This window comes from Taudactylus pleione, unplaced genomic scaffold, assembly GCF_031769625.1.
Source record: "Taudactylus pleione unplaced genomic scaffold, aTauple2 ptg000012l, whole genome shotgun sequence".
In the NCBI taxonomy this organism is placed as follows: domain Eukaryota; kingdom Metazoa; phylum Chordata; class Amphibia; order Anura; family Myobatrachidae; genus Taudactylus; species Taudactylus pleione.
The window spans coordinates 12,936,323-12,961,546 of record NW_028284415.1 but is presented as its reverse complement, the minus strand read 5'-3'; the positions used below and the strand labels follow the sequence as shown (position 1 = coordinate 12,961,546).

Below are 25,224 nucleotides of genomic sequence, written 5' to 3'. Positions count from 1 at the left end.
TTTACTAGTCTGCTATATGTTGTTTATATTCCTTTCCATTTTACCAGGGAAACAATCTGGAATAATCGTGTCAAATTCCTAGAGGAGCGTGTCCTTCAGCACTGGCCGTCTTTCACTATATGGAATGCAGGCAAGCAGGGCAGGAAGCTGTATCGGAGCCTGTCATCTTTTAACAGGCAGAAGGTGAGCAGCCTGTATAATGTCGTAGCTAAACCTTTATTATGTCCTTGAGTGCAAACGTATTCATGTCTTCTTATTGATAACATTGTTTTCACTTCAGTATCCCCCACAGTACGCAAAATGCTGTAAGTGTTCTTTTGTACTCAATACTTTTGTAATTATTATTATACTAGCTGTTGCCCGTTACTCCGCACACGAAGAAATCTCTTTTGCCAACATTTTCTTATATAACTAGTTATATTGTTTTGCATAGGGACCCTGTCGCGGGAGTGGCCCACGTGACCAGAAGCGTCACCGGGTCTGGTGACACCCAGTAGGCACTCTGGATACCCCCTGTGCACCAGAGGCGCGCCGGGCTGAAAAGGGGCATGGCCTAAATAAAGGGACGTGGCCTCACGGGGGATCCCGATAACATCATTCCGGGGACAGCCCAGCATCACCGGAGATGATGGGCTGCCCCCAGAGACTGGGCTGTATGACAGGAGTCGGGTGCTGCAGGAGAAAGTCACACTGCAGCACTAAGCTCCTGTCACTACAGAGGAGCCGGCATTTTGGTGTCCCTCCGAGGGTGGCACCCTGGTGTAACCCGTACCCCCATCATGATGCACAGACTGCTGGCGCCCACCACTCACCAATGTCACTGAGTGCCCAGTGCACCCACTGCTATGTAGCGTATCCTATTCAAGTGAACACAGGCCCAAAGCACCTCTCCCCGCACCCCTTACCGGTCGCACACATGGTGGCACACCTATCTCTTGCATTGAAGATGTCAATAAATTTTGTTTTCGTTATTGTTCAGCTTTAATTTGACGGATGGAGATAAAACAAAGTGCAGATTATTTCTAGGAGTGTCCACTACAAACGATGCAGTTTTCATGAAAATCGGTTTCAGTACTTTTTCTGCTGATTTGAAACACAGACACAACATTCTTTATTATTAGTATATAGTATAGGTTTGGAATAATGCAACTTTCTACTGTTAATTATATGGATATTATTAGTCATGAAGGAAATCTCTACTTTAATGCAGGTAAAATAAATCTAAGGGTCTTTCTATATACATAATAATTTATGGTAGGGGATGCATTATTCCTTATAATACACCTGCTCTCTTAATGGACACTGGTGTGATGACATAAGAACACGTTGATTATTAGCGATGACACCAGAACTCACAGTATTTGTAGATATTATTTCCAGAAATGTATAAATATATTAACACCACGTTAATCTCTAAAAGTGTGGGGCCTTCTGCACTCAGTCGTCTGCAGAAACCAAACTGATTTACAACTATTAGCAAAATTATATAACAAAGTGAATTGACCACATTTATACAACACTTCTAATCAATTTATATTGGAATTTGACAGTAACAAAAAATATCAAGCATATGTAATAACATCAGGAGATAAAATAGGATTAGGCTTGGGCAAAATACTGGGGGTTAGGTCACTAATCTACTAATATTGACAGTGGACTACATAGTAAAGTTTAGCAATAATACTGTATATATGTTACATATATTTAACTGGTAAGCTGAATGCATAGTAGTAACAAATAAAGAGTGTGAGATTAAGATAATGTATTTTGAATATGCTGGTAATATCCCTTTTAGGAAATACAGGGGCAGCAAGAATGAATATATGTGACAGCTGGATCATATATTTCTCTAAAGAGAGAGGTTGTATTTATCCCTGCAGCTAATGCAGCACAGACAGCTTAGACAGCATCATCCGTATAAACCCTGCCCAGGTCTCCTGAGAGATCAGTCTCTCCCAATTTCCCAGGTTGTCATTACCTCTGAAATATGGCCCCTATTCCATAATGTACACGTGTGCCCCTGTTTATTCCCCTATCCCTGTATTGGATCATATTCATGTATCGTGCACAGACCCACCTGCTTCTGAATGATTCCCTATAGATATGAGTTTTATTAGTGGTCAGGAGAAGTATCTCATAACTGGAGTAAGAAAACTTACTTAACTTAGATATAGTCATTTGTATAATTGCCTCAATTGTTCTCTTTCCCCTGTGCTGAACATGAGAATAAATGTCGCTGGAGGTAATTTAAGAGGCACAGCAAAACACCATGTTAATGAACTTGGGAGAATACCGTACCCCCTGAACCTGAAGGGGTGCACTGCGCAGCATGTCCGCGTCACACCAAAATCTGTCTTCCTACTACTTTAATTCCACCACTTTTTTTTTCAAATTAAACAACTAAACTTTCCTCCTAAAATAGTGCTCTGTTTACCCAAATACATGGCTTAAATTATGAGATGGGATACTGGAACTGAAAAGGCCTATCTTGTGTGTAAAGCTCAAAATGTGCAACAATAGAGGCACAGAATGAATCCCATTAAAAGCATTAGAACCCAGGTCCATTTAAAAGGAACCAGCGCTATATAAACAATATTTTAAAAGATATATCAGAGAAATGAATGTGACATTAGTAAAAAAAATACAATTTATTGAATATATCAATTGGATAAAATAGAGCTATTGGATAAACAATATATCATCCTGTTAACGGTGATTTACCCTCCTAGTATGGTGGTAATATTAGGACTCGCTCCCAAATGACTAAGTTCATATGCAGCAATAATTACCAAGCAAAACGAGTTAAGCCGTTTTAAACAACATCTGCACGGTTTGAAAAGTGACCCAATACCGATTGGACCTATGTGGACTTTGGACGTTTAAAAGGCCCCTTTCTGATTTACAGCTACAAGTGGACTTAACTGACAGCCTCGGCACATGCGATTTGTACGCTAAGAGGACTGTATACCATTCCGTCTTAACTGCTTGGTAATTATTGCTGCATATGAACTCAGTCATTTGGGAGCGAGTCCTAATATTACCACCATACTAGGAGGGTCAATCACCGTTAAAAGGATGATAATATTGTTTATCCAATAGCTCTATTTTATCCTATTGCTATATTCAATAAATTGAATTTCTTCTTCAGGGTCCATAGGGTATCCACAGGATACCTTGGGGTATAGGTGATGACGTCAGGCACGGACACCACAGAGTTACATTTTCAGCCTCCCAGGATGCACCAGGGTCCCTCTCCTATACCCCGCCCCCGAGCCCAGGCAACCCAGTTTCGTGAGTGTCCGGCCAGGAGTCGGATCACATTCACAGAGTGGGGCTGTAATGGCCCCTGAAGTTTTCTTCAAGAGCAGTTGTGACTGCACAAGATGAGCTGTACAGCATGGACAGTCAGTACTGACGTCCATGCTGTCGCTCCTACACCCCGCCGGTACCAGAACGCCGGTACCGATCCGGGAATGCTGGTAGGTAGCTGGGGTCACAGCTAGCGGTGACCCTTCTACCGGGACTGTGGCCGGATTTACGGGGGACAAGGTAAGCGGCGGGATCCCGTGGTGGACACCTGCTAGTAACACAGTCCTTTTGGTCCCCAGGCAGGAGGCTCCCTGGGGACCGGCTGTACGTGGAGCCAGGTACTGATCCTGCGCCTTCCAGTAGATAACCAGGGACAGCGGACCGCAGTGTGTGCATTACAGCGCGGTGTCCCAGGGGTTAATAGCATGTCAGGGGAGAACGCCTTCCCTGTCTCACAGCCGGCGTCTCCCCCGCTGCACAGTACCCTTTTCAACAGCGCTCTGAGCGGGCTGTGTCAGCGCTCCTCCCCCGGGCCTGCCTCCTCTCTGCTCCTCGGTGGCCATTTTTCTCACTACATGTGTTAGAGATGGCAAATGCTGCTGGAAGCTGATACAGCTGCCATTGCGGTCTGGGTTCTCCGCATGCCTCTCCTTCAATTAAGGTCAGTGTATGCAGCACTGTTTCCTACCAGGCTCTGGTCTGTGTAGTTGATCACAGTGTTTGTAATGCAGGATGTTATTTTTGCATTGTATGTGACTTAAATGCTAGCGCTGTTTGCCTGTACTTTCATTTCTGACTGTCAGCCATTTTACTATCCCTGTTCTTCTTCTGCTACAGCCCTTGCGGTGCGGTGTTGCAGGGTGTTTATTACCTCACAGTAAACGTGGTTTTTCTGTGTGGGAAGTCACATACGCTCCGTTCACACTCATCATGTCGGAGAGTGAACGAGGATATCCTCTTCAAGCTATAATGTACTAATATAATGTGCAGTTAGCGGAGGGATATGTAGACGCTGACGGTTTATGGAGGGCATGTTGTATTATATATCACGCCCCATTTCTGTCACTGTGCCTACACAAAAAGGGACTGCTCTGGGCTGGCTAAGGCGCTTACAACCCTTGTGGACAACGCCCCCTGCGTTTCCCCATAGGGGGTTATCGCAGCAAGTGGTGGTCTCATCACGTGCTGGGGTCCCTGGGCAGTTGATGGTACCCCAGTGTATCCTGTTTTTTGCCCCCCCAGGTCTCGCAGGAGCCTGTGTGGGTGAATTTATTGTCCAAATGGTACAGCACCTGACGGACATTTTACAGAGGGAGTCATCATTGCGGCCTTCTAAACGGCCTTTCGGGTCTCAGACAGCTCAGGATAATGAGGACATGACGTCTGATGACGGTGACATTATTGGCTTTTTCAGACACAAGCCCCTTTGTGCAAAGGAGGCGGAGTCTGGGTCTAGAGTCTATAGACCTGGCCTTATACGGGCAGTCCGTGTGGCTTTGGTTATTACATATCCCCGTGGCCAAATCCAAATATGCCTTCTTTAAGGATAAGGGTGTTGCCACTGTAATTCCTCTATCTGGCCAGGTGGATCATTTAGAGGAGGTGTGGAAATTCCGGGTAAGCGGTTCCAGCCTCAAAAACACTTGACCTTTGCATACCCCTTTGCGGATACTTACTTTTCCGAATGGGAGATACCTCTACGGGTAGATACTCATGTTACACGCCTAGTGAGGAGTGCTACGTTGCCCATGCCCTCCTTGAAGGATATTACAGATTGCAAGGTGCAAATATACCTAAAATCCAATTATTCCCTTGCTGGAGGGGCTTCCAGGCCGGCTATGGCCATGTGCTGGGGGGTCCAGAGCCATGGAGCGCTGGGTAGGTAACTGGATCTCTGCACACTGACTCTCCAGCAGAGCAGGTGAATAGTGGCTAATCTCAGAGACTCAGCCACGTTCATAATGAGACAGTCTTACATATAGCCTACTCCTTTCCAGAATCTCCTCGGCAGCAGTAGCGGCTTGCCGCTCCCTGTGGTTGCGCTCTTGGAAAGCGGACGCAGATTCCATTTGGAATGCTTTGCCTTTTAAGGAACAGGTCCTGTTTGGCCCTCATCTGGACACAATTGTGACCCCGCAGGCAGCAGCTACGTCTGTGTGTCTGCCATCGGCTACAGTCCCATCAGGGTCTGGGGCTTCGTCTTTTCGGCCCTGTTGGGGCCAGGGTAAGTCTAAAATACAGCTTTCCAAGTCAGTCAGTAGCCAGGAAATCTGCTCAGCCATACAAACAGGCTTGGCCTACTCACAAGTTGGACTATAAGCCTTCAGCCTCACGGGACGGGCTTTTTCTCGGGGGATCCCAGAGTTGGAGGCCGGCTTCTCCAGTTCGCCCAGTGCTGGTGTCTGACCACCACGGACACTGGGGTGAGAGAAGTGGTTTCTTAGAGGTATGTCCTCTCCTCCCGGTAAAGGCCTCCCAGATGGTTTTTCGTTACAGGTCTTCTGTCGATTCAAGACAAGGCCCTGACATTTTTGAGGGTGTTACACTCTATGCTCCAGGCAGGAGTTATAGTGCCTATTCCGTTGTCCCAAAGGGGAACGGGGTATTAAGCCATCCTCTTTCTGGTACAGAAACCCAATGGGTCTTACCGGCCCATCCTCAACCTCAAATCCTTCAACAAATTCTTGAGGGTTCCTCGGTTCAGGAGGGGGACCCTGTGTTCCATCATTCAATGGAGCCTGGGCATTTTGTGGTGTTGTTGGATATATTCAGGGTGACTACCTGGATATCCCTATTTTCTTAACACACCAGTGTATTCCTCAGGTTTGCAATGGTCGATCAACATTTCCAGTTTCAGGCATTGCCCCTTGGTCTGGCCTCCACGCCTCAGGGTTTATCAGGGTCATGGCAGTTATGGCAGCCCACCTGCGGATGCAGGGGGTCAGCTTGTTACCCTATCGGGAGACCTCCTGTTGTTACCAGGGTCTCCAGAGATACTTCAGTGCCATCTGCAACTGACAATATCTGTGTTGCTAAGTTATGGTTGGCTGATAAACTGGAAAGAGTCCTCTCTGGTTCTTCACAGAGGAAGCTCCATATCCCAACATCAGTGGATCTTTGTGATTGAGGAAAAGATCTCTGCATTACAGGCAAAGGTACGCAGTTGCCTGCAGAGTCACCGAGTGTCTATTCACTCGGCAATGTGGTTACTGGGTTCCAGGGTGTCAATGTTCGACATGGTGGAGAGTACCCAGTTTCACTCTAAACCTCGGGAAAAAAATTGATCCTCTCCGAATGGGATGGGTTGCCCCATAGGATAAAGTCAATAGTGCTTTCTCTCTCTGGCCTGGTGGCTGCAGACAACTCACCTAAACAAGGGGCACCCCCTTTGGAATTGCGGACAGGGTCCATCTGATGACGGACACCAGTATCCGAGGCTGGGAAGCAGTGATGGGTCCACACTTGTTCCAGGGCAGGTGGACACCAGCAAAATCTGGCCTTCCCATATACATCTGAGAACTTTGAGCAGTATTCAAGGTTCTCCAGCAGGCAGTACATGTCCTCCACGGAAATCCTGTGCAGGTACAGTCTAACAACGCCACCACGATGGCTTACGTAAACCACCTAGGAGGATCCAGAAGTCAGGCGACACTGACAGTGGTGTCCCGAATTCTGGCTTGGGTGGAAGGCTATATCCCTGCTATCATCGGCAGTGTTCATCTCAGGAATCCTCAGCTGGAAAGCAGGCTTTCTCAGCCGTCAAGAAGTGCATTCAGGGAAATGTCCTCTTCACCAGGAGGTGTTCAATCTACTGGTGAACAAGTGGAGCCTTTCAGAGATGAGACTCTTCTGGTAGACGTATGTCGGTCCGGTGGACCTTCCAGTTTGTGTACCTCTTCCCTCCGTTCTCCCTTCTTCCTCCAGTAATAGCAAGAAGGAGGCACGCTCCTGCTGATAGCTCCAGCGTGGGTCGGACGGCATTATTACTCAGATCTTCGGAGCCTCTCAGTTGACACTCTGAAGCTATTGCCTCTACACCCGGACCTGTTGTCTCAGGGTCCTGGCCAATACCTAGACCTGAGTTGTCTGTCTTTGACAGTGTGGCGGTTGAGACTGCCCTCTTAAGGTTTAGGGGTTTTTCCAGCTCTATAGTTAACAGGGGCTCTGTCCATGCTAAGAGCTCGGAAGCCTTTATCTGCAATAATTTACCATCAGGTATGGCATACTTTCTTTCAGTGGTGTCGCCCTAGATGCTATGCTCTTCGGGTATTCCGGATATCCAGAGTGTTGGCTTTCCTACAGGTGGGCTTAGATCACGGTCTTCACCTTGCTTCTCTGAAAGTGCAGGTTTCTGCCCTGTCAGTATGGTTTCATCGTAGGATTGCTAATCTTCCTGATGTCCGCACCTTTGTGCAGGGTGTACTTTGTATTCAGCATCCCTTTGTTCCACCTGTAGCTGCTTGGGATTTGGCTGTGGTACTTAGGGCTCTCCGAGGACCGCCATTTGATCCACTGGGCTCAGTGGATTTAAAATGGCTTACGGCTAGGACTGTATTCCTTCTGACCATTGATTTGGCCAGAAGGGTCTCAGAATGGGGGGCTCTGTCATGTAGACCTCCCTTTTCTCATCTTTCCTAGGGACAGGGCAGTGCTTTGCACTTGCCCTGGTGTTTTACCTACGGTGGTATCTAGTTTCCATATCAATAAGGAAATTGCAGTACCGGCCTTTACTTCCCCAGACCTGTCTGCTGGTGAGGCCTCCTTGGACGTGGTACGGGCTCTAAGAATTTAGGTTGACTGTACCAGTCCATTTAGGAATCGAACTCTCGGTTTTCTCCTTTATGGTTTCCATAAAAAGGGTTGGCCTGCCATTACGCTAACTTTGGCAGGATGGATTCGCATGGCGTTTTCTGAGGCTTACACTCCTGAGGGCCTTCCTGTTCCATCCTCTATTAAAGCTCTTCAACTAGGTCTGTCGGTCCTTCGTGGGCAGCTCGACGTGGCGCCTCAGCTGTTCAGCTGTGAATGGCAGCCACATGGTTATCTGTCCATATTTTTGTAAGGTATTATGCTTTTGATACCTTCACCTCTCAGGATGGTTCCTTCGGGCGGCGGATTCTCCTTCCAGCACAGGAGCGTCCCCACCCTTAAAGGATAATGCTTTGGGACATCCCCAACGTATCCTGCGGATACCCTATGGACCCTGAAGTAGAAAATATAAGATATGGTAAGAACTTACCCTTGTTATCTTTATTTCTATGAAGTCCATAGGGTTCCACAGGACTCCCGCCCTGTAGCACCTGTGCTGCAGATGTGCTTTGATCTGGTCACCAGTTTTTCCATTTCCTTCTGGTGAGAATGTGATTCTTGTGTGTTCCAGACTTTCTTCTCTCTCTTTGTTCTCCTCCTCAGGCCTATGGCTTGTTACGAAACTGAGTTGCATGGGCTCGGGGTCGGGGTATAGGAGAGGGACCCTGGTGCATCCTGGGAGGCTGAAAATTTAACTCTGTGGTGTCCGTGCCTGACGTCATCACCCAAGGTATCCTGTGGAACCATATGGACTTCGTAGAAATAAAGATAACAAGGGTAAGTTCTTACCATATCTCATGTTTGTTTTACTAAAGTCACATCCGTTTTTCTGATATATCTTTTAAAATATTGTTTATTTAGCGCTGGTTCCTTTTAAATCTATTATTATTGTATACTTACCTAGGGACTGACAATCCCATACCAAATGCTACATGGTAGCGCACTGAAACTTATAGTATATTGATTCTGAGAGCCCATGTCCACCAGCTTAGAGCTAGTAGAAATTTCAAGTGGTTTTGTGAAGTGCATTTAAATTTCCACGCCCAGTTGAGATGTCAGTCACCAGCAGATCCCTTTAGTCAGTGTAAGGGCGGTCGGCGGGTCGCTCATACACACAGCCAGGCATGCCGATATACAGTATCACTCGCCATTGCACTATGCGATCTGTCATAGTTGGCTGATTGAACGACATATCACATAATGTGTACCCAACCGTTGTGAGAAAAAAAAAAGTAAACGACATGGAGAATGAATAATGAAGTTATGTGTAGAAATATAATACATGATAGTAGAATAAGAGGATAACATTTGAATGAAAATATAATAAATGTGTAAGTTGGAATGTTACATTCGGCGGGAAATAGTCTGCGATATACTTAAAAACAACATTAATAAATGTCTCAGACCGTTTTTGTTGTAAATGATAGTGAAGAGTGTGGTATAGAGTGATAACTAAATAATATGTAATCCCTTCACTGTCATATACAAGAATAAAGTAAGAATAATAATAATGAGGTGTGAGAGGATGTGTAACAAGAAAGTGATAAGTGATGGAGTTCTGGGATAAGGTTTTATGGGCCTGATTCTGAGGTGCACACAGTGCCGATATTCTCATAGGTGTGAGATTATTTGCAGCCCGGCATGTGTGGAAATATCCCACGGCGCATGTGTTACACAGAGCATACGCACAAAGGTGCTGTTGCGATCAGGTTAGACGGTATCAGAAATGTGGCAGCAAAGTGATGGTCGTTCCTGAGCAGTGGCTACTAGTGCATGCAAAACACGGTCCGTTCAGTGGGGTAGTATGGGAGTATTGCACGCGTGTCAAGTTCCCAAATGCACAGACGCAGGCATAGAAGGCTGTGGTCAGATGGAGACACTGCACTTGGAATAGGGCTGGTGCAAGTTTTGATGGTGCGACCGATGGTGGCGTATGAGGATGCACCAATCAGTATTACAGCGTGCACAGATGCTAAAAGTGGGCATCTCAGACCTTGCACATTCAGCCGCACGGATGTACACAAGGGAAGGAGTTTTAATGGCATTTGCATAAACTCACAGACAGGCAGCTGCCAATACACCCTGCTGCGTGTGACTCAGAATCAGGCGCAGGAAGACAGGATATGAAGGTGCTAGCTATAGTGTGAGGAGATGTAGAGATTATCAATGATATACATAAGAGTGGTATATTGCTCTTGGGGTATGATTGGTGAATTGTAAATGTAGTCTTTTCTGATATGTAAATATATGTACAGTATATAAATCAGTTTAATTGGATGGACATTTTCTATACAGATACAACCAGTGGCGCATCTAGGGTGGGTCGAGCAAGGCACGTGCCCTGGGCGCCATCGGACCGGCGGCGTGCGCGATGTGTTTGTGCCGCGGCCCAGGACACTGGTTTCAAGTCAGTGTGATCACTACACAGTAACAAACACCGCTGCCGGGTAGTACACTCGTAATACCCGGCGGCGGTGTGTTTGTTTTGGCAGCCAATGAGAGTCAGACAGACTCTCATTGGCTGCTGCACCCACGGTCGGAGTCGGGCTGGAGCTCACTCAGTGGGTGATGGGAGAGACGTCCTGAGCTGGCCGGGAGGATGGAAGAGCGGACAGCGGCGGGCCCAGGAACGGGGATTCAGGTAAGTGGTGTTTTTTTTTGTGTGTGCCTTTTTCATACATATGCAAAGGGCACTGGCACTGCATGGGGGGGAGGGCACTGCATATTGGGGACTACTACTGGGGGCACTGCATAGGGGGGATTACTACTGGAGGCACTATATAGGGGGACTACTACTGGGGGCACTGTATAAGGGGCACTACTGGGGATACTGCATAGGGGGACCACTAGCGGCACTGTATAAGAGGCATTACTGGGGGCACTGTATAAGGGGCACTACTGAGGGCACTGTATAAGGGGCACTACTGAGGGCACTGTATAAGGGTGCATTACTGGGGGCACTGTATAAGGGGCACTACTGAGGGCACTGTATAAGGGTGCATTACTGGGGGCACTGTATAAGGGTGCATTACTGGGGGCACTGTATAAGTGGCACTATTGGGGGCACTGTATAAGGGGCATTACTGGGGGCACTGTATAAGGGTGCATTACTGGGGGCACTGTATAAGTGGCACTATTGGGGGCACTGTATAAGGGGCATTACTGGGGGCACTGTATAAGGGTGCATTACTGGGGGCACTGTATAAGGGGCACTACTACAGGGGGGACTGCATAAGGGGCACCGCTACTGGGGACATTGCATAAGGGACACTACTACAGTGGGCATTGCAAGAGGGGCACTACTACTGGGGGCATTAAGGTGCAATTGGAATGGAAAGGAATGTTCCCAGAGTGACGAGAAATGGTGGTATGTCATGTTGACACACCTCCATTTTCCAGTGACCATGCTCCTTGTGGCATGTGACTACGCCCACTTTTCGGCACACTCACATACATGGTGGGTTTGGGGGCTCCAAATACCGTAGTTACACCACTGAATAGAACTGAGGAAGAGGAGTATTGAGAAGAGACAGAGGAGGAACGGTCAGAGAGGTAGGATGACAGCCAGAAGAGGGCAGTGTCACATAGACCAAGGGAGTGAAGGATTTGCAGGAGGAGAGGTTGGTCCACAGTGTCAAAAGCAGCAGAGAGGTGAAGGAGAATGAGCAGAGAGTAATGGCCCTTGGATTTGGCAGCAAGGAGGTCATTGCTGACTTTCATGAGGGCAGTTTAGTGGAGTGGAGAGAACGGAAGCCAGACTGACAGACTGAAATGGGTCAAGGAGGGAGTAGGAGGAAAGAAAGGCGGTTAGATGAAATATGTTTTTTTCCTCATAAAAGGAACAGGGCAGATATAAAGAGATGTGATATGAGTTTATCATTGTCAACCCAATTTTACAATACTGAGATCAGGTATGAGGTGGGCAGTCCTGCAGGTTTTCCAATAATTCAGCCGTGCTGGGTCACTTGCACAGCTGGTGAGGCATACTCTGTGTTATTGATTGGATATTTATATATCCCACGGTGCAGCAGCTATGCACAGACTTTCATACTAACCAACATTCCAGTCACCTTGAAGATCATCTGGTCAGGAAGGTTTTTTCTTATATTTGCTAATGTGGAAAGGCACCATCATCATCATTATTATTATTATTATTATTACTACTGACATTATTAGGAATAATAGGAGTTAGATTTTGTTACAGCCCAGTTTGCTGGTATTTCTTGCTCCTGCCCCTTCTTTTGTATTATTTCTCTATTACATTCACTTGTGTTCTCTGCTACCTGCCCTTTCTTTTTGTGTTGTCTTTCTCCCCTAGGCCATCTGTCAGCTCTCTCAGGGCCTCACTCATCAACCAGTTTTATACTCAAAACGAGTGATAAAACTCGCTGCGTATGATAAATGGTGCTCCAGCCAATCAGCTCCCAACTGTCATATGTTGAAAAATGACAGTTGGGAGCTGATTGGCTGGAGCACCATTTGTCATACACAGCTAGTTTCATCACTCGTTTTGAGTGATAAAACTCGATGAATGAGGCCCTCAGTGAGGAGAATGTTATAGCCTCCAATTTTTGGAAAGAGGCATTTTTCCTGCAAGTTTCTGGCAATATTGAAGTCACATGTGCAGGGGCACAGCGTTGGCTGAGCAGGTTTTGCTTGTATTCGGGCGCTGGACATCGTAAGCCAGCCATCATTGATGGCTAGGCTTCCCCATCAAAACATTCGATGCGCTGATAACTAAGTATCATATCAAAACAATTACATAGAAAAAACATTGAAATGGTTTGCACATACACACAAAAAAAAAAAGCGACTCGTGGCCATTGTTGATGTTAAACAGCTGAATTTAGCTGTATTTTAACATCGAATGGCCATCACTTCCACACCATTTGTTAGTGGCTGCCATCGGAGAGCCGCCATCAAATAAAACCCCACCATCACTATAAAAACACACCTATACTGGCTCTGGTAGAGGGCGACAATCATAGCATGTAAGCCATGCTTTTTTTGTTTATTAATGTTTTAAATAGAACGGCGGGATTATTCTCTGGCGGAACACTGCAAAAATGTTCACATCTGGCTGCTGTAGTTTCTTACCATAGGGGGTGCAGCTTTTCATATACACAGACTGCGCAATATGACCTCTGTTCCCTATGCACTGGAACTACAAGCACAGTGGTGAGTGAGCACCTCTTCTCATCTGCATTCAGACTGACACTCTGGGCAACCTGCTCTAAATCCCTGTTACCCAGAAGTCCCGCAATGACCGCAGGTCTCATCTGACCTAGTAGACTGAATACACTGAATTGCCACAATCCTGCAGTGTGTCCAGTGTGTATCCAGTGTCCTATGCTATTGGCGTAAACTGTGAGTACATCTTATCCACTTATCCAAGCCTGCTTCCCATCCATGAGGATGGTGGCACTCCTGAGCCATCATAGGACTGCACATAGGTACAGAGACATTTTCCTTTATTTGTATGCAGGATGCATAAAAATACATCCCTAACGCTGCTCTCCCCTCCACACACTGTCTAGCGCTGCTCTCCCCTCCACACACTGCCTAACACTGATCTCCCCACCACACACTGTCTAACACTGCTCTCCCCTCCACACACTGCCTAACACTGATCTCCCCACCACACACTGCCTAACACTGCTCTCCCCTCCACACACTGCCTAACACTGCTCTCCCCTCCACACACTGCCTAACACTGCTCTCCCCTCCACACACTGCCCAACACTGCTCCACATACAGGGTCTGATTCAGACCCGTTCGCTAGATGCGATCGCTCGCATCCAACATATGCAAATTTTTCAAAGTGACGACATGGGAAGCGCTCGTTCGCCAAGGCATAAGCACACCCACTTTGGCTGTGCGAGCGATCGCTCTGTGTATGCAGACACCCATTAGCCTATGTTGAGACGCCCACTAGCGCACGTCATCTCCATGAAGTGTATTAAAACACTGGTACATCGAGCACCATCGGTAGTGATCTTAGCGCTTGTGGTTGCCTTACCCTGCCGCAAGCACTGCGAGGACTTCAGTGTAAAAAACAGGCATGTGACGTGTACTATGACGCTGCCTGTTAATTATGCACGACTTAAAAACGGCGTTGAAACACCGAGTCATGCCTGCTTTCACACCTCCACACCCCCGTTATTAGTGTCCTGCCCCTGTTACCACCCACAAACGGCCTCTCCTGTCACTCATTTCACTGGGCTGGTGCAACGTTGCGGGAACCCCCGCGCAGCCTTCAGACAGTCCCCCAAAGGTAACCTGTGTCAAAAAAATAAAAAAAAAATACTTAAGGACACCCCAAAAAATGACTTTGTAAAAGGGGGCGAAAAAAAAATGTTGGGTACAAACTTAAAAACTAGCAAACTTGACTCTGGGGTGGTCCCCAAGTATGCCCCAAGTGTTTTTTTTTTATTGCAGGTGTTTGCGGCAGGTGGATTTTTCAACTTCACTTTAGCAACTTTTAAATATGCTGACCCCCATTTTCAAGTACCCCAAATTTGCTGGGATAAGTTATTTTCTGCTCCTAAATACTATTCTGCATCACGTATAGAAAAATGCTGTTTTACAGCTATTGAGCCCGTTTGAAATCACCAAATACCTTCAGCAAGCCAAATCGGTGGGTACCATAGCTAACACCCATGTCAGAGCATCTGTTGAGGGGTGTGAGGCTTATTCCCCCAAAAATGACAGTACTTTCCGCCTGTTTCAGTTTCACCGGGTCACGTTTTCGCGTACTTCCATATTGAATACGTGGTAAAGCAGGGATGGGCGCGATACTTTTCGCCTGCGAAAGTATCGCGGCTCGGCTCAAATTGAATACGGGCCTTAGTTGGACTGCTCCCAGTGAGTCCATCATGATACAGCCAACACTTCCCATATTAGTTTTTTGTCACTTCAACTTGGCCCTCATGCTGGCTATGTCCCCTCACAGGACACACATCAATACTGTGTGTGTGTGTGTCTGTGGTGGTGGTGGGGCACTGTAGTATGCACTTGCCCTGGGCTTCGTGCTGCACCTCTGCACGTAATAGAATCTACACCCTAACAGGTTCAGAGCAACATAACATGCCCTCCAGATGCTTATTCATTAAACATACAATTTGTCGGTGTAATAGTCAGTGACTTGTAAACTCGCCGGAATCATACCAGAGTATCTTGCAAACAATAGACAGGACAGAAGGCAGTGAGATTGCTTCTAATGAAGCTCTCTCACTGTGGTCCATCTATTTTAATATTGTATCTAAAATTATTTACTAAAAGCATAGGGTCCCCTCTCATGACATAACCAGCATAAGCATTTGTGCTTAGGCTGTTATTGGATAAAAAGCATGGAGTCCCCCCAATTATGCCAATTCCAGCAGTGGGCTTGACCAGCCAGAACTAGTGTAACCATGGACTGGCAGTGTGGGCATCCCCCCACTATGATTCCACCAGCCCCAGGTCAGTGGACAGCAGTGCTGGTTTCCCAGCAAACATGCTGGAATGTCCTCAAGTGTGGCTTCATAACAAGCCACACATCACTGAACCGTTGCAGAGTCAGCCTCAAACTTGCAACCTATTACATTCAATGAGAGTATGTTCCAACTTGACGAAAACTCACAGGTTCCAGCAAGTTTACGCTCACCGAAAAATCGCAACTTACAGTATTACGTTTCCCCAATATCTCCTGCCCCGTTTCTCTTAGTACTCACTCTATACTGACCCTTTTGTTTTGTGTCATCCCTCCCCTGTCTATGTAATTTGTTCTTGCTCTTTTGTATTCTCTCTTATGTTTATTGCTTTTGTATTCTCTCTTTGTCCCTTTACTTTTGTGTTTTCTCTATCCCCACCACTTATTTCTTGTGTGTTCTCTCACCACCTTGCCAATTATCCATTCACTCTCTTGTCCCTACTCCCCATTTGTTGTGTTTTCTCTCTTTTTCATGCTTTTTTCTGTTGTATCCTTACTCTTCTTATGATCCTCATTTAGTTGTATTCTCCCTCCTCTGCTACTTTTCTGTCATGCTCACTCTCTTATACATGCTCCCTCTTTGTGTTTTCTCTCTTTGTACTGCTTTCTTCCACTTTTCCTGTTATATTTTCTCTCTTCTTCCAGTTCCCTTTTGTTTTAGTTTTCTTTTTCCTGCGTCCTCTTTATTGTGTTATATCTCTTCTTGTGCTCCCTCTCTGTTGTGTTCCTTCCCTCTCTGTTGTGCTCCACACTTCTCCCTGCTCACTCTTGTTTGTGCTTGATCTAACTCTCTTCTTCCCTGTTCCCTCTCTATTTCCAGGTCCCCCTGTGTTGTGTTCCCTCGCTTTTTCCTGCTCCCTCTTGGTTGTGATGTCGTCTTCCTATTTATTGTGTTCCCCTCTCTGTCATGTTCATTCTTTTTTTTTTTACCTGTTCCCACGTTTTTCTATTGTCGACATTTTGACTATGTAGACATGTTATATGTCGACATATTGCAGATGTCGACACATGAACCATGTTGACACGTTAACATAAGCAATTTTGGTACCGACTTCTTTTATCGTTTATTATATGTATATAACAATACAGCAAGTAAAAACTGCACAAAAATGGAAACAAGATAAAGTATTGGAGATGGAAAAACTTGAAAATTACATTGTTATATGTTACAATATAAAAAAAAGCTCAAGTAGGAAATAGAGAATGTGGTGGACTAGTGTACTATTTATCAATTTAAATGGTGAAGGTCAATAAACTAAAATATGTGGGTAGCCACTGGAGTACCCGGTGATAGGAGATAGTGGTAAAATGATAAAATGAAACAGGGAGAGAGAGAGGGCACACAGGAGTAGAGTGGTTGGAGACCAGGGAGAAGTAAGGGCTGTTATAGTGTATATATAAAGATACGGCCATATTCCCGAATGGGATCATTTTTGTGCAAACCGCAAAGTACCAATTTGACCACAATGTCTCTAACACAGGCTAGAAGTGGTAGGATACATCTGGTGAAGAGCTTTGTGACCAAGTACCATCTGGTATGAGAAGCCTAAATCCGTCTCCTGTGCAAGTTCAAGGGTGGTGTGGGAGGACACCAATGACAGAATAGAATGATAAATGACGGATAAGGTTCCTCTATCATTGGGTCTGTATATACAGGGCCTCTCCACTGGGGAAGGGCTATTCGTGGGAGAAGGCAACAAGGAAGTTATAAAATGGTGAATTTGTAAATGCAGATAGTAAAAGGAGTTGGGAATTCCATGCCTTTCCTGAATGGCTGCAAAGGACTGTGGGGCAAATTTTCCTATATTATGGTGAAACCTGCAGCCCCCATATTGATGCCATAGTAGATGATTGGCCTGGAGGGAATGAGGGATTATTCCATAAAGGGGTCTGAGGGGACGTAGGCTTAGAGGGCAAAGTTCTTGTTGAAATTGTCCCAATTGGAGAGTGTAGGGACTAAAAGAGCAATACGAGGTCTGTGTTTGCGTAATAACCAAGGCAAGTGAAGGATGGAGTCCACTCCTACCATATCAACTTCCAGATCAACCCATGCCTAGTATAGCGGGGAGAGTGCCAGCGACCAACTGACTCAGGCGAGAGGCATTATAGTACCTAAGGAGTATGCATAGTCCCAGGTCTCCGTCAAAGGACCAACTAGCTAAAATATCTCTGCGTATACAGGGCTTTTTATCATTCCAAATGTATTTGCAATATGAGGACTGGAGGAGATTGAGAACTCAAGGTGGCACTGTAATTGGGAGTGTCTAAAATAATGATAGCAGTTTAGGAAGGACATTTAACTATGCAACCAACCCAAGATAAGAAATACATCTGCCTATGCAGTAGGTTCTGTTCTATTGATTTAAACAGGGGTGGGTAATTAGCCTTATAAAGGTGGTCATAGGTTTTAGTGATGTGGACCCCGAGGTATATCAGGGAGTCCTTCCTCCATGTGATGTCAAAATTTCACTGTAGCAGTTTTCTCAAACGCTTCAGGAGGTGAAGAGGGAGGGCTTCAGACTTGCTATGGTTGGTTTTGTAACCTGATAATTCTCCATATAGGGAGAGTTCTCATAAAGAGATTAGGAAGGGAAGTGAGAGGTTTAGTCAGGGGGAGGAGGACATCATCGTCGAACAAGGAGAACATGTACCGAGATTCTCCTACAGTTACGCCGGCGATGTCAGGGTTAGCACGTATTCTCCTGGCAAGGGGTTCAATGACAAGTGCAAATATAAGGTGTGAGAGAGGACAGCCCTGTCTAGTCCCATTGGCAATGTCAAAAGGATCTGAAAGTAACTTCCCTGCAAGAACAGTAGCAGACAGTAAAGGGCTTTAAAATATTGTAAGAATTTACCCCAAAACCCAAATGTAAGGAGCGTTTGAATCTGTTGCCAATTTTTTAACTGTATACATTGATATTGTATTCCCCCTTTTCATTTCCCTCTCTGTTGTATTTCCTCTCTTCTACCTACTTCCTCTTGGTTGTGTTGTTTCTCTTCTCACTGCTCCATCTTTATTGCTGTGTATATAGTATCTATTTATGTTCATGTTTTTATCCTCTTTCTTTAAGGCTCTGCTGCCCCTATTTCTAGATCACAGAGACCATTGAAGATGAAATGTTGGTGTAACCTGTCTTATCCCCCTTACCAGCCCTGCTGTCTGCTTCCAATTACTGCTGCACAGTTCCTACCATTCCCTCCAACTGACCTTTTGCTAAGATTTGCTTTGGCAATCCTCTATGCCTGTGACATTAGACGCCTTTCAGCAAGGTTATAATTAAAATTTCAGCTTGGTATTTTTTTTACCTCTGGCTTAAACTCTGTGATCAGTTAGTAAGTCTCCTGGGTCTTCAGAAAGGGGCCCTTTACATATCCATCACAGGTGATTTGGCAGGGCAACCATTTTTTACACAGAACGCACTGTTCTTAGTGAAATGCAATAAGAAGGATTTGGGAAAGGACTGATGACTGTTCATCTTCGTAAGCAATGCTATACAGTTGGTGCAGAATGTAAGATATATATTCTGGCTCTGATAATCCTGCAGCTGTAAAACAGCTGTATAATCTTTTTATTGGTTAAAAGAGTGCTCTTTAGGTGAGTGCTATCAATGTATTGTGCCGCCAAGCCCTTCCGCTAGGCAGGGGAGTGCACGTCCAGCTGGAAGCTGTCTGTGACATTGGTACAACTGACTTATGTGGCTTTGGTGTTGCTAAGGAATAACATAACATCGCTGTGTATTAAACAGTTGTGGAACTGGGTTCCTGTTAACATTTTACAAATACTGAAATTGAACAGGCCTCTAAATTATCAACACTAACACAAAAAAACTGCACTACACATTATTATAGTCAGAGATGGAAACCAAATGCTAGCCTGGCTGTCTCTTGTGTTAAAGGACAGTCCTAATTTTTATACATTTGTCCTGGATTGTTTTGGCCTTACTTTTTTAGGTTCCCGTTTATAGATCTTTATGGGTGGGATTGCAGGGAGAGAGGCTTGGAAGAGAAGGAGAGCAGAAACTATTTCTACAGCTGCCAGAGAACCTTGTTTAGTTGGTGGCTGTTAGACTTCCAGAATCCGGCACCTACAGCTGAAATACAGAACTTCTATCAGCTATCTCCCTTTGTCAGTGAGATCAGCATCAGTGCTTAGAAAACGTTTAGGTTAGATAACAAAAATCAAATAAGTACATATCAAATATACATAAGTAAATATGTGAAAGATGTATGCATCCATGTGTATAAATATGTACACGTGAAACGTGTATTGTAGCATAAAAGAATGTTTTGGGGAGCCAAAAAACATCTCCACCTAAAAAATAAATTAGTATATAATAGAGAAATATACAGTCAGGTGCATAAATATTGGGACATTGACAGAATTTTCAGAATTTGGCCTCTATTCACCACCACAATGGCTTTGAAATGAAACAAACAAGATGTGCTTTAACTGCAGACTTTCAGATTTAATTTGAAGGTAATTACATCCAAATAAGGTGAACAGTGTAGGAATTACAACGGTTTCTATATGTGTCTCCCACTTTTTAAGGGGCCAAAAGTAATGGGACTATCAACTCGAAAGCTATTTCATGTGACAGGTTTCATGTCAAAGTCATTGTGGTGGTGAATAGAGGCCAAAATATGAAAATTCTGTCAATGTCCCAATATTTATGCACCTGACTGTACATATACACATGGATGCCTACATCTTTCACATATTTACTTATGTATATTTGATATGTATTTATTTGATTTTTGTTATATAACCTTGTTGGTCTAATTGGTGTCTCAGGCTTGTGCAGGAACTGTTGCACAGGTATTGCAGCCGTTACAGTATGACGCCATATACAGAGGTTTTGTGGTGTGCAGGCTGCTGGTTCCCTGGATCAGTCTGCACAGAGTTTTGCTGGCTCTGGCTCCTGTCCTCAGCCATGACATTAAATCTGAATACAAGTATATCCCCAGGAAATGAGTCTAATGATAGAAACAGGACTGCTGGAATCTGGACAATGCACGTCAGGTGAGAAATAGCTTACATTACATCAGCATCTCTCCGAAGTTGTCTTCCAGACTGTGAATGGCTCATTCCCATAGTAACGTTGTCCACACAATGCGTTTTACAGGCCTGCTCAGCTCTGCCCTTACACCTGCTCCATGCTGCACAGTAACAGGAGCAAGGAATGAGTCCCGAGAGGAAGCAGGAGGAAACGATATTATGTGGAAAGATGCTCTGTCAAAGAGAGATGGATTTTATCCACAGATCGAGTCATTGGAGACAGTGAAACAGGACAGTTTTTATCACCCCTCCCATCTCTCATTACCCCTGCCTGCATCCAATGTGTTCTTTTACAATTCTGACCCTCACCTCTGGAACTCGCTCACTGTATGTTTCCTGCCAGCTTCAGGTCAAAGAAAACTTTCAATCTGCTAAAGAGACGAATCTAAGTTTGATTAACAGCCCCGTGAGCATATGCTGGTTTTTTTTTTAGATACAGTATACAACGGTCCAGGAAAACGGAAATATCCCCTGGCAATAATTCTGCTTTTTCATTGCTTCTGTAAAATAAAAGGTCACTGTCATCAGTGCTGCACAAGGAACATTTGCCTAAGCTAATCTTCAGTGGCTGAATGGCATTATAGGCAACAGGCTGGGCAGATACAATGTCATATTTATAGGGTCAATGGTCCAATCATTAGGGGCTCTATTCATCATGTTAATTATCAGGGTCGACCCGATAATTAACACTTGAACTCGTCGCAAGCGCCGGAGCAATTCATCATTGCTCCGGTGCGGAGACACCTGATCCTAAAATCATCTGTCTCCACTGAACTTTTAACTACTCCTTTTGGAGCAGTGACACTAGTACGTCTGTGTGACCTACAGGTCATGCATGAGCACAGAAGCCCCCGGCGTCCGGCAGAAGGAGCCGGAGGGATCCAAAAGATATCTGTGATATCTCCTGCGTTACCTTTTTGATGAATGGTCCGAAAACTTAACATCTGCATCTGCTTTTGTAGAAATTAAGTGATGATGATTAGAGCCCTAAATCACATACCTTTAATCAGTATATTAACATACTATTCTTAACAAGTAAGCAATGCTGCACTCACTTGACTTGCAATTCTACAAATCATCCATAACCAGCAGCTATCTGATTCCCACCATCACTCCCCAGGTGATTACTGATGTGTCCTCATACATCTAGCCTTAATACACCATGCAGAGCGATTTGCCTGTTGTAACTGAGCCGCCAGGTCCCGTGCTACTCTACTAGCGTTGGGCATATGTTTTTGCCGAAAATGCAATGGAGTCATAATGCAACTGGGACGCACTAGCAGACCGTGCTGATTAATTTGATATGTGACACTTGTATATCTCTGTGCAAACGGGTCTGTATACAGTATGAACCACAACGGAACTTGGAATGGAAAAAGCTGCGGCCACTACATTGCACTTCGTATACAGATTCAGAAACTCAGGGGCTGATTCAGCAAGGAACGCAGATGAGAATTTGCACGCACCTGGCTGTTTTCACACTGCGCATGCATCGCACTGCACGTGCACAAACTAGCCAGTGCGAGTGGGTAAGGGTATGCATATTCCGATATTGATTGACAGGAAGTGCCGTTTGTGGGTGGTGACGGGGTGGTCGGGCGAACGCAAGCATCCCTGTGCGCTGAGACGCCATTATAGGGGCGTGCATAATGAAGGCAGTGCAGTGGTATACGCAGCCAGACAACTTGATGTACGCAGGAAGTGGGCAAAATCCTGCACGACATCAGGTCAACCTCTATTGTGCGTATGGTTCCGATGTTTCCGCTGTCTTGCGGACTACTCAGGCTTTGAGTAAAGGTAAGTGGGCGACATTGTGTAATGCTGGGTGTCTGCATCTTATGTTGCGGTTGCCGTGCTTATGCATTGATTAGCATATACACGCAGTGGCCAAGTGAGTGCGCACACTTGCGTTCCTTGCTGAATCAGGCCCTCAGTCACAAACAGATATACAAGTGTCTCATGTCAAATGAATCAGCACAGTCTGCTGGTGCGTCTTAGTTGCATCACATTACTAAGACACATTTCTGGTTACAAAAAGATGCAAAAAAGACGCCCAGCGCTAGCAGAGTCTCACGGGACCTGGCGCGCCGTGAGGGGCATTTTAGCACGACTGCAGCAAAGATTAATAAGGACACATCTGTATATTGGGAGGTATGTGATGAGTAGGGGAGAAACAGCTTCAGTGTCAGTCCCTTTATTACAAAAATGATGATGAAATTACACTGTGGTTCTGTGACAACTGAAACTTTTGGTGGTCACCATTGAGAACGTCTGTTCTACATGTAAAACCTTATTTCTCTGCAGCTTTCTATATATGCATATGAGGCAATGTTTTTCCATATTACCATCTACTTATTAATATGAGTGGGACAAATCAATTATTGTCTTTGCATCTTTTGTGACCCGTTTCGTTCTCCTGTGATTACTAATGAGATTTGTGGCCGCTCCCTTGAGTGAATAATAGGAAGAGTTATCACCTGGTGAGACTGCTGCACAACGTTTATAAGCACCTAGGGCCTGAGTCAGAGGTGGTCGCAGCCGATTCTGAACTTACTAAGACGCCCACTTGCAGCAGCGCTAATACCTCTTGGTGCATATGTGGATGCATCATCTGTCACACCCAACCCTATGGCAGGTGCAGTTTTTCCATCGGAACATAGCATCCTGTGTTAGCACTACTGCGACTCAGTCCCTGTCTGCCCAACCGTTACCTCACAGGCATGGCCACTGAAATCCTCAGATCTTGAGGGACAAATTCGTTCTGCATCTCCAGGTGGTAGCCATCGGGGAAACATGCACTGTACTTCCAACATCGGCCAACTGTGTGCATATCGGCATGGCGTGCAGTTAGCGTGCACCTCTGACTCAGGCGCATAATGGTTCTGCACATTCAGTAATTCCAAATTGCTAAAGTAGAAAAGCATATTACCATGACATTTGTTATTTATTTTTTACCAGGAATTATTGGACACTACTCTCTATTTAAAATAATGTTACATTTTTTTATTCATACCCGTTTTAAGCTTTGTTTATGAATGTTTGGCTTTATCATATGTATTCAGGCACCCTGTTATTAGTAAAGGTTACCAAGGTTCTACCCTATTGAATAGTGTGAAAATGTTAAACTAATAAGTAACAATGAAATGACAGTTTCCAGGAGCTGAACTGAGAGCAGTCAGAGAGTAAGTCACTGCTGATAAACATGCAGTACACAGCACTGTGCACAGAGACTAGCTACGTGTCACTAAATGACGTAGCCCAGTGTACACTGGTGGCCAGTGAGACAAAGTCCAGTGGATTGAGAAGAAAAACAAATCTTTCAAAAAGTAAAGATACAAAGAATTGCTGCCACGAGGCTTCCCTGATGTGTAAACAGTTGGATGTAAACTGTGCATCTCATTTCCGTCTGCTTGTTTTATGTAGAAGACATACGTGTGCTAGAAAAATAATCACCCATCCGATAGACCACACAGCTTGTTTTCAGACTAGTGTTATGTGACTTTGGGGTTTGCTTTGGTTGGGAAGTGCTGAGATTGGTGTGTGCTTATTCAGTGATTGCAGCTACTCAGGTATGTGCTAAATGACAAGACTGGCTCAGTGATCACAGCGATATATTGTGTATATAGTATGACATATACTGTAGTGTCACAGAGTACTGTACATTCTGTAATTGAATCACCTTATAGTGATGGACTTATTTATGTCCCAATGGGAGCTGGAGCCAAAGGGGTGCAGCATATATACATACAGATTAGGTACTCACAGTATACTTATACCCTAAGAAGTGTCACTATCCAATGGTTCTTTTTTTTTTTTTTTTTTCACCTGGAAATTTGGCTGATGCAAATGATTATTTGCTACTGGCCTGAGGTCATTCTTATTAACATTTAATTATATAGCTCCAGCATATTTGGTTGCGCTTTCACAATTGGGAACAAGACAGAAATAAAACGGGACAGGCGAAAGTAGGCCTCGCAGGTTTACAATCTATAGGATAACAGGAGTATAATACATGTGAATAAGTGCTTCATATTGCATATATGTCCAGGCGGTACTTGGTGAGCTACATCTTGCAATCACACAGCAATGTTGGTCATCTACCTTCACCTATCACCTCTGACTACAGCGCTACTCCAGCTGGTCACACAGTCTTGCAAATTATACCAGAACCAACTACAATCGTGGCTGAAATGATAGGTGATAGTCAATGCCATTCATTTTCCCATCAACTTAACATCAGTTAAAATGAATGTAAAAGCGCTGTCTGCATCTTTGTGGTCTGCCAGAGACATTGTAGCATCGTAGAATGAAATGACTTTGAACAAATATTTCAACATTAAAATGATGTACAGCAGATTGGCCTAGTTTTATTAAGTGGTGCCAAGTTATTAGGTGATAGAACATTAACGCTGTTTCTGTATGTGGGTTTTCTCATGCAAACTGCATTTTCTGGATGTGAAATAGGCCGTACAAAGAGCTGTGCTGCAAATAATAGAATATTTGTATTGTTCTGTATTTATGTTTTTTGATGGTGTCATTTTCTGCATGCAGGTGTCACTGTTGCTATTGATGGATGAAG

The 25,224-nt window shown here is 44.9% G+C and overlaps 1 protein-coding gene across 8 annotated transcripts in view; it reads left to right on the top strand.

Annotated features, from left to right (window-relative positions):
- The window catches only part of QTGAL (queuosine-tRNA galactosyltransferase), a 567,623-nt gene that overhangs the window by 522,414 nt on the left and 19,985 nt on the right, over nt 1-25,224 (top strand). For all 8 annotated transcript variants that reach the window (XM_088468641.1, XM_088468640.1, XM_088468643.1 and 5 more), the window contains one exon: nt 48-183. In XM_088468641.1, coding sequence (XP_088324767.1) covers nt 48-183 — 136 coding nt within the window. The remainder of the gene's footprint in view (nt 1-47; nt 184-25,224) is intronic.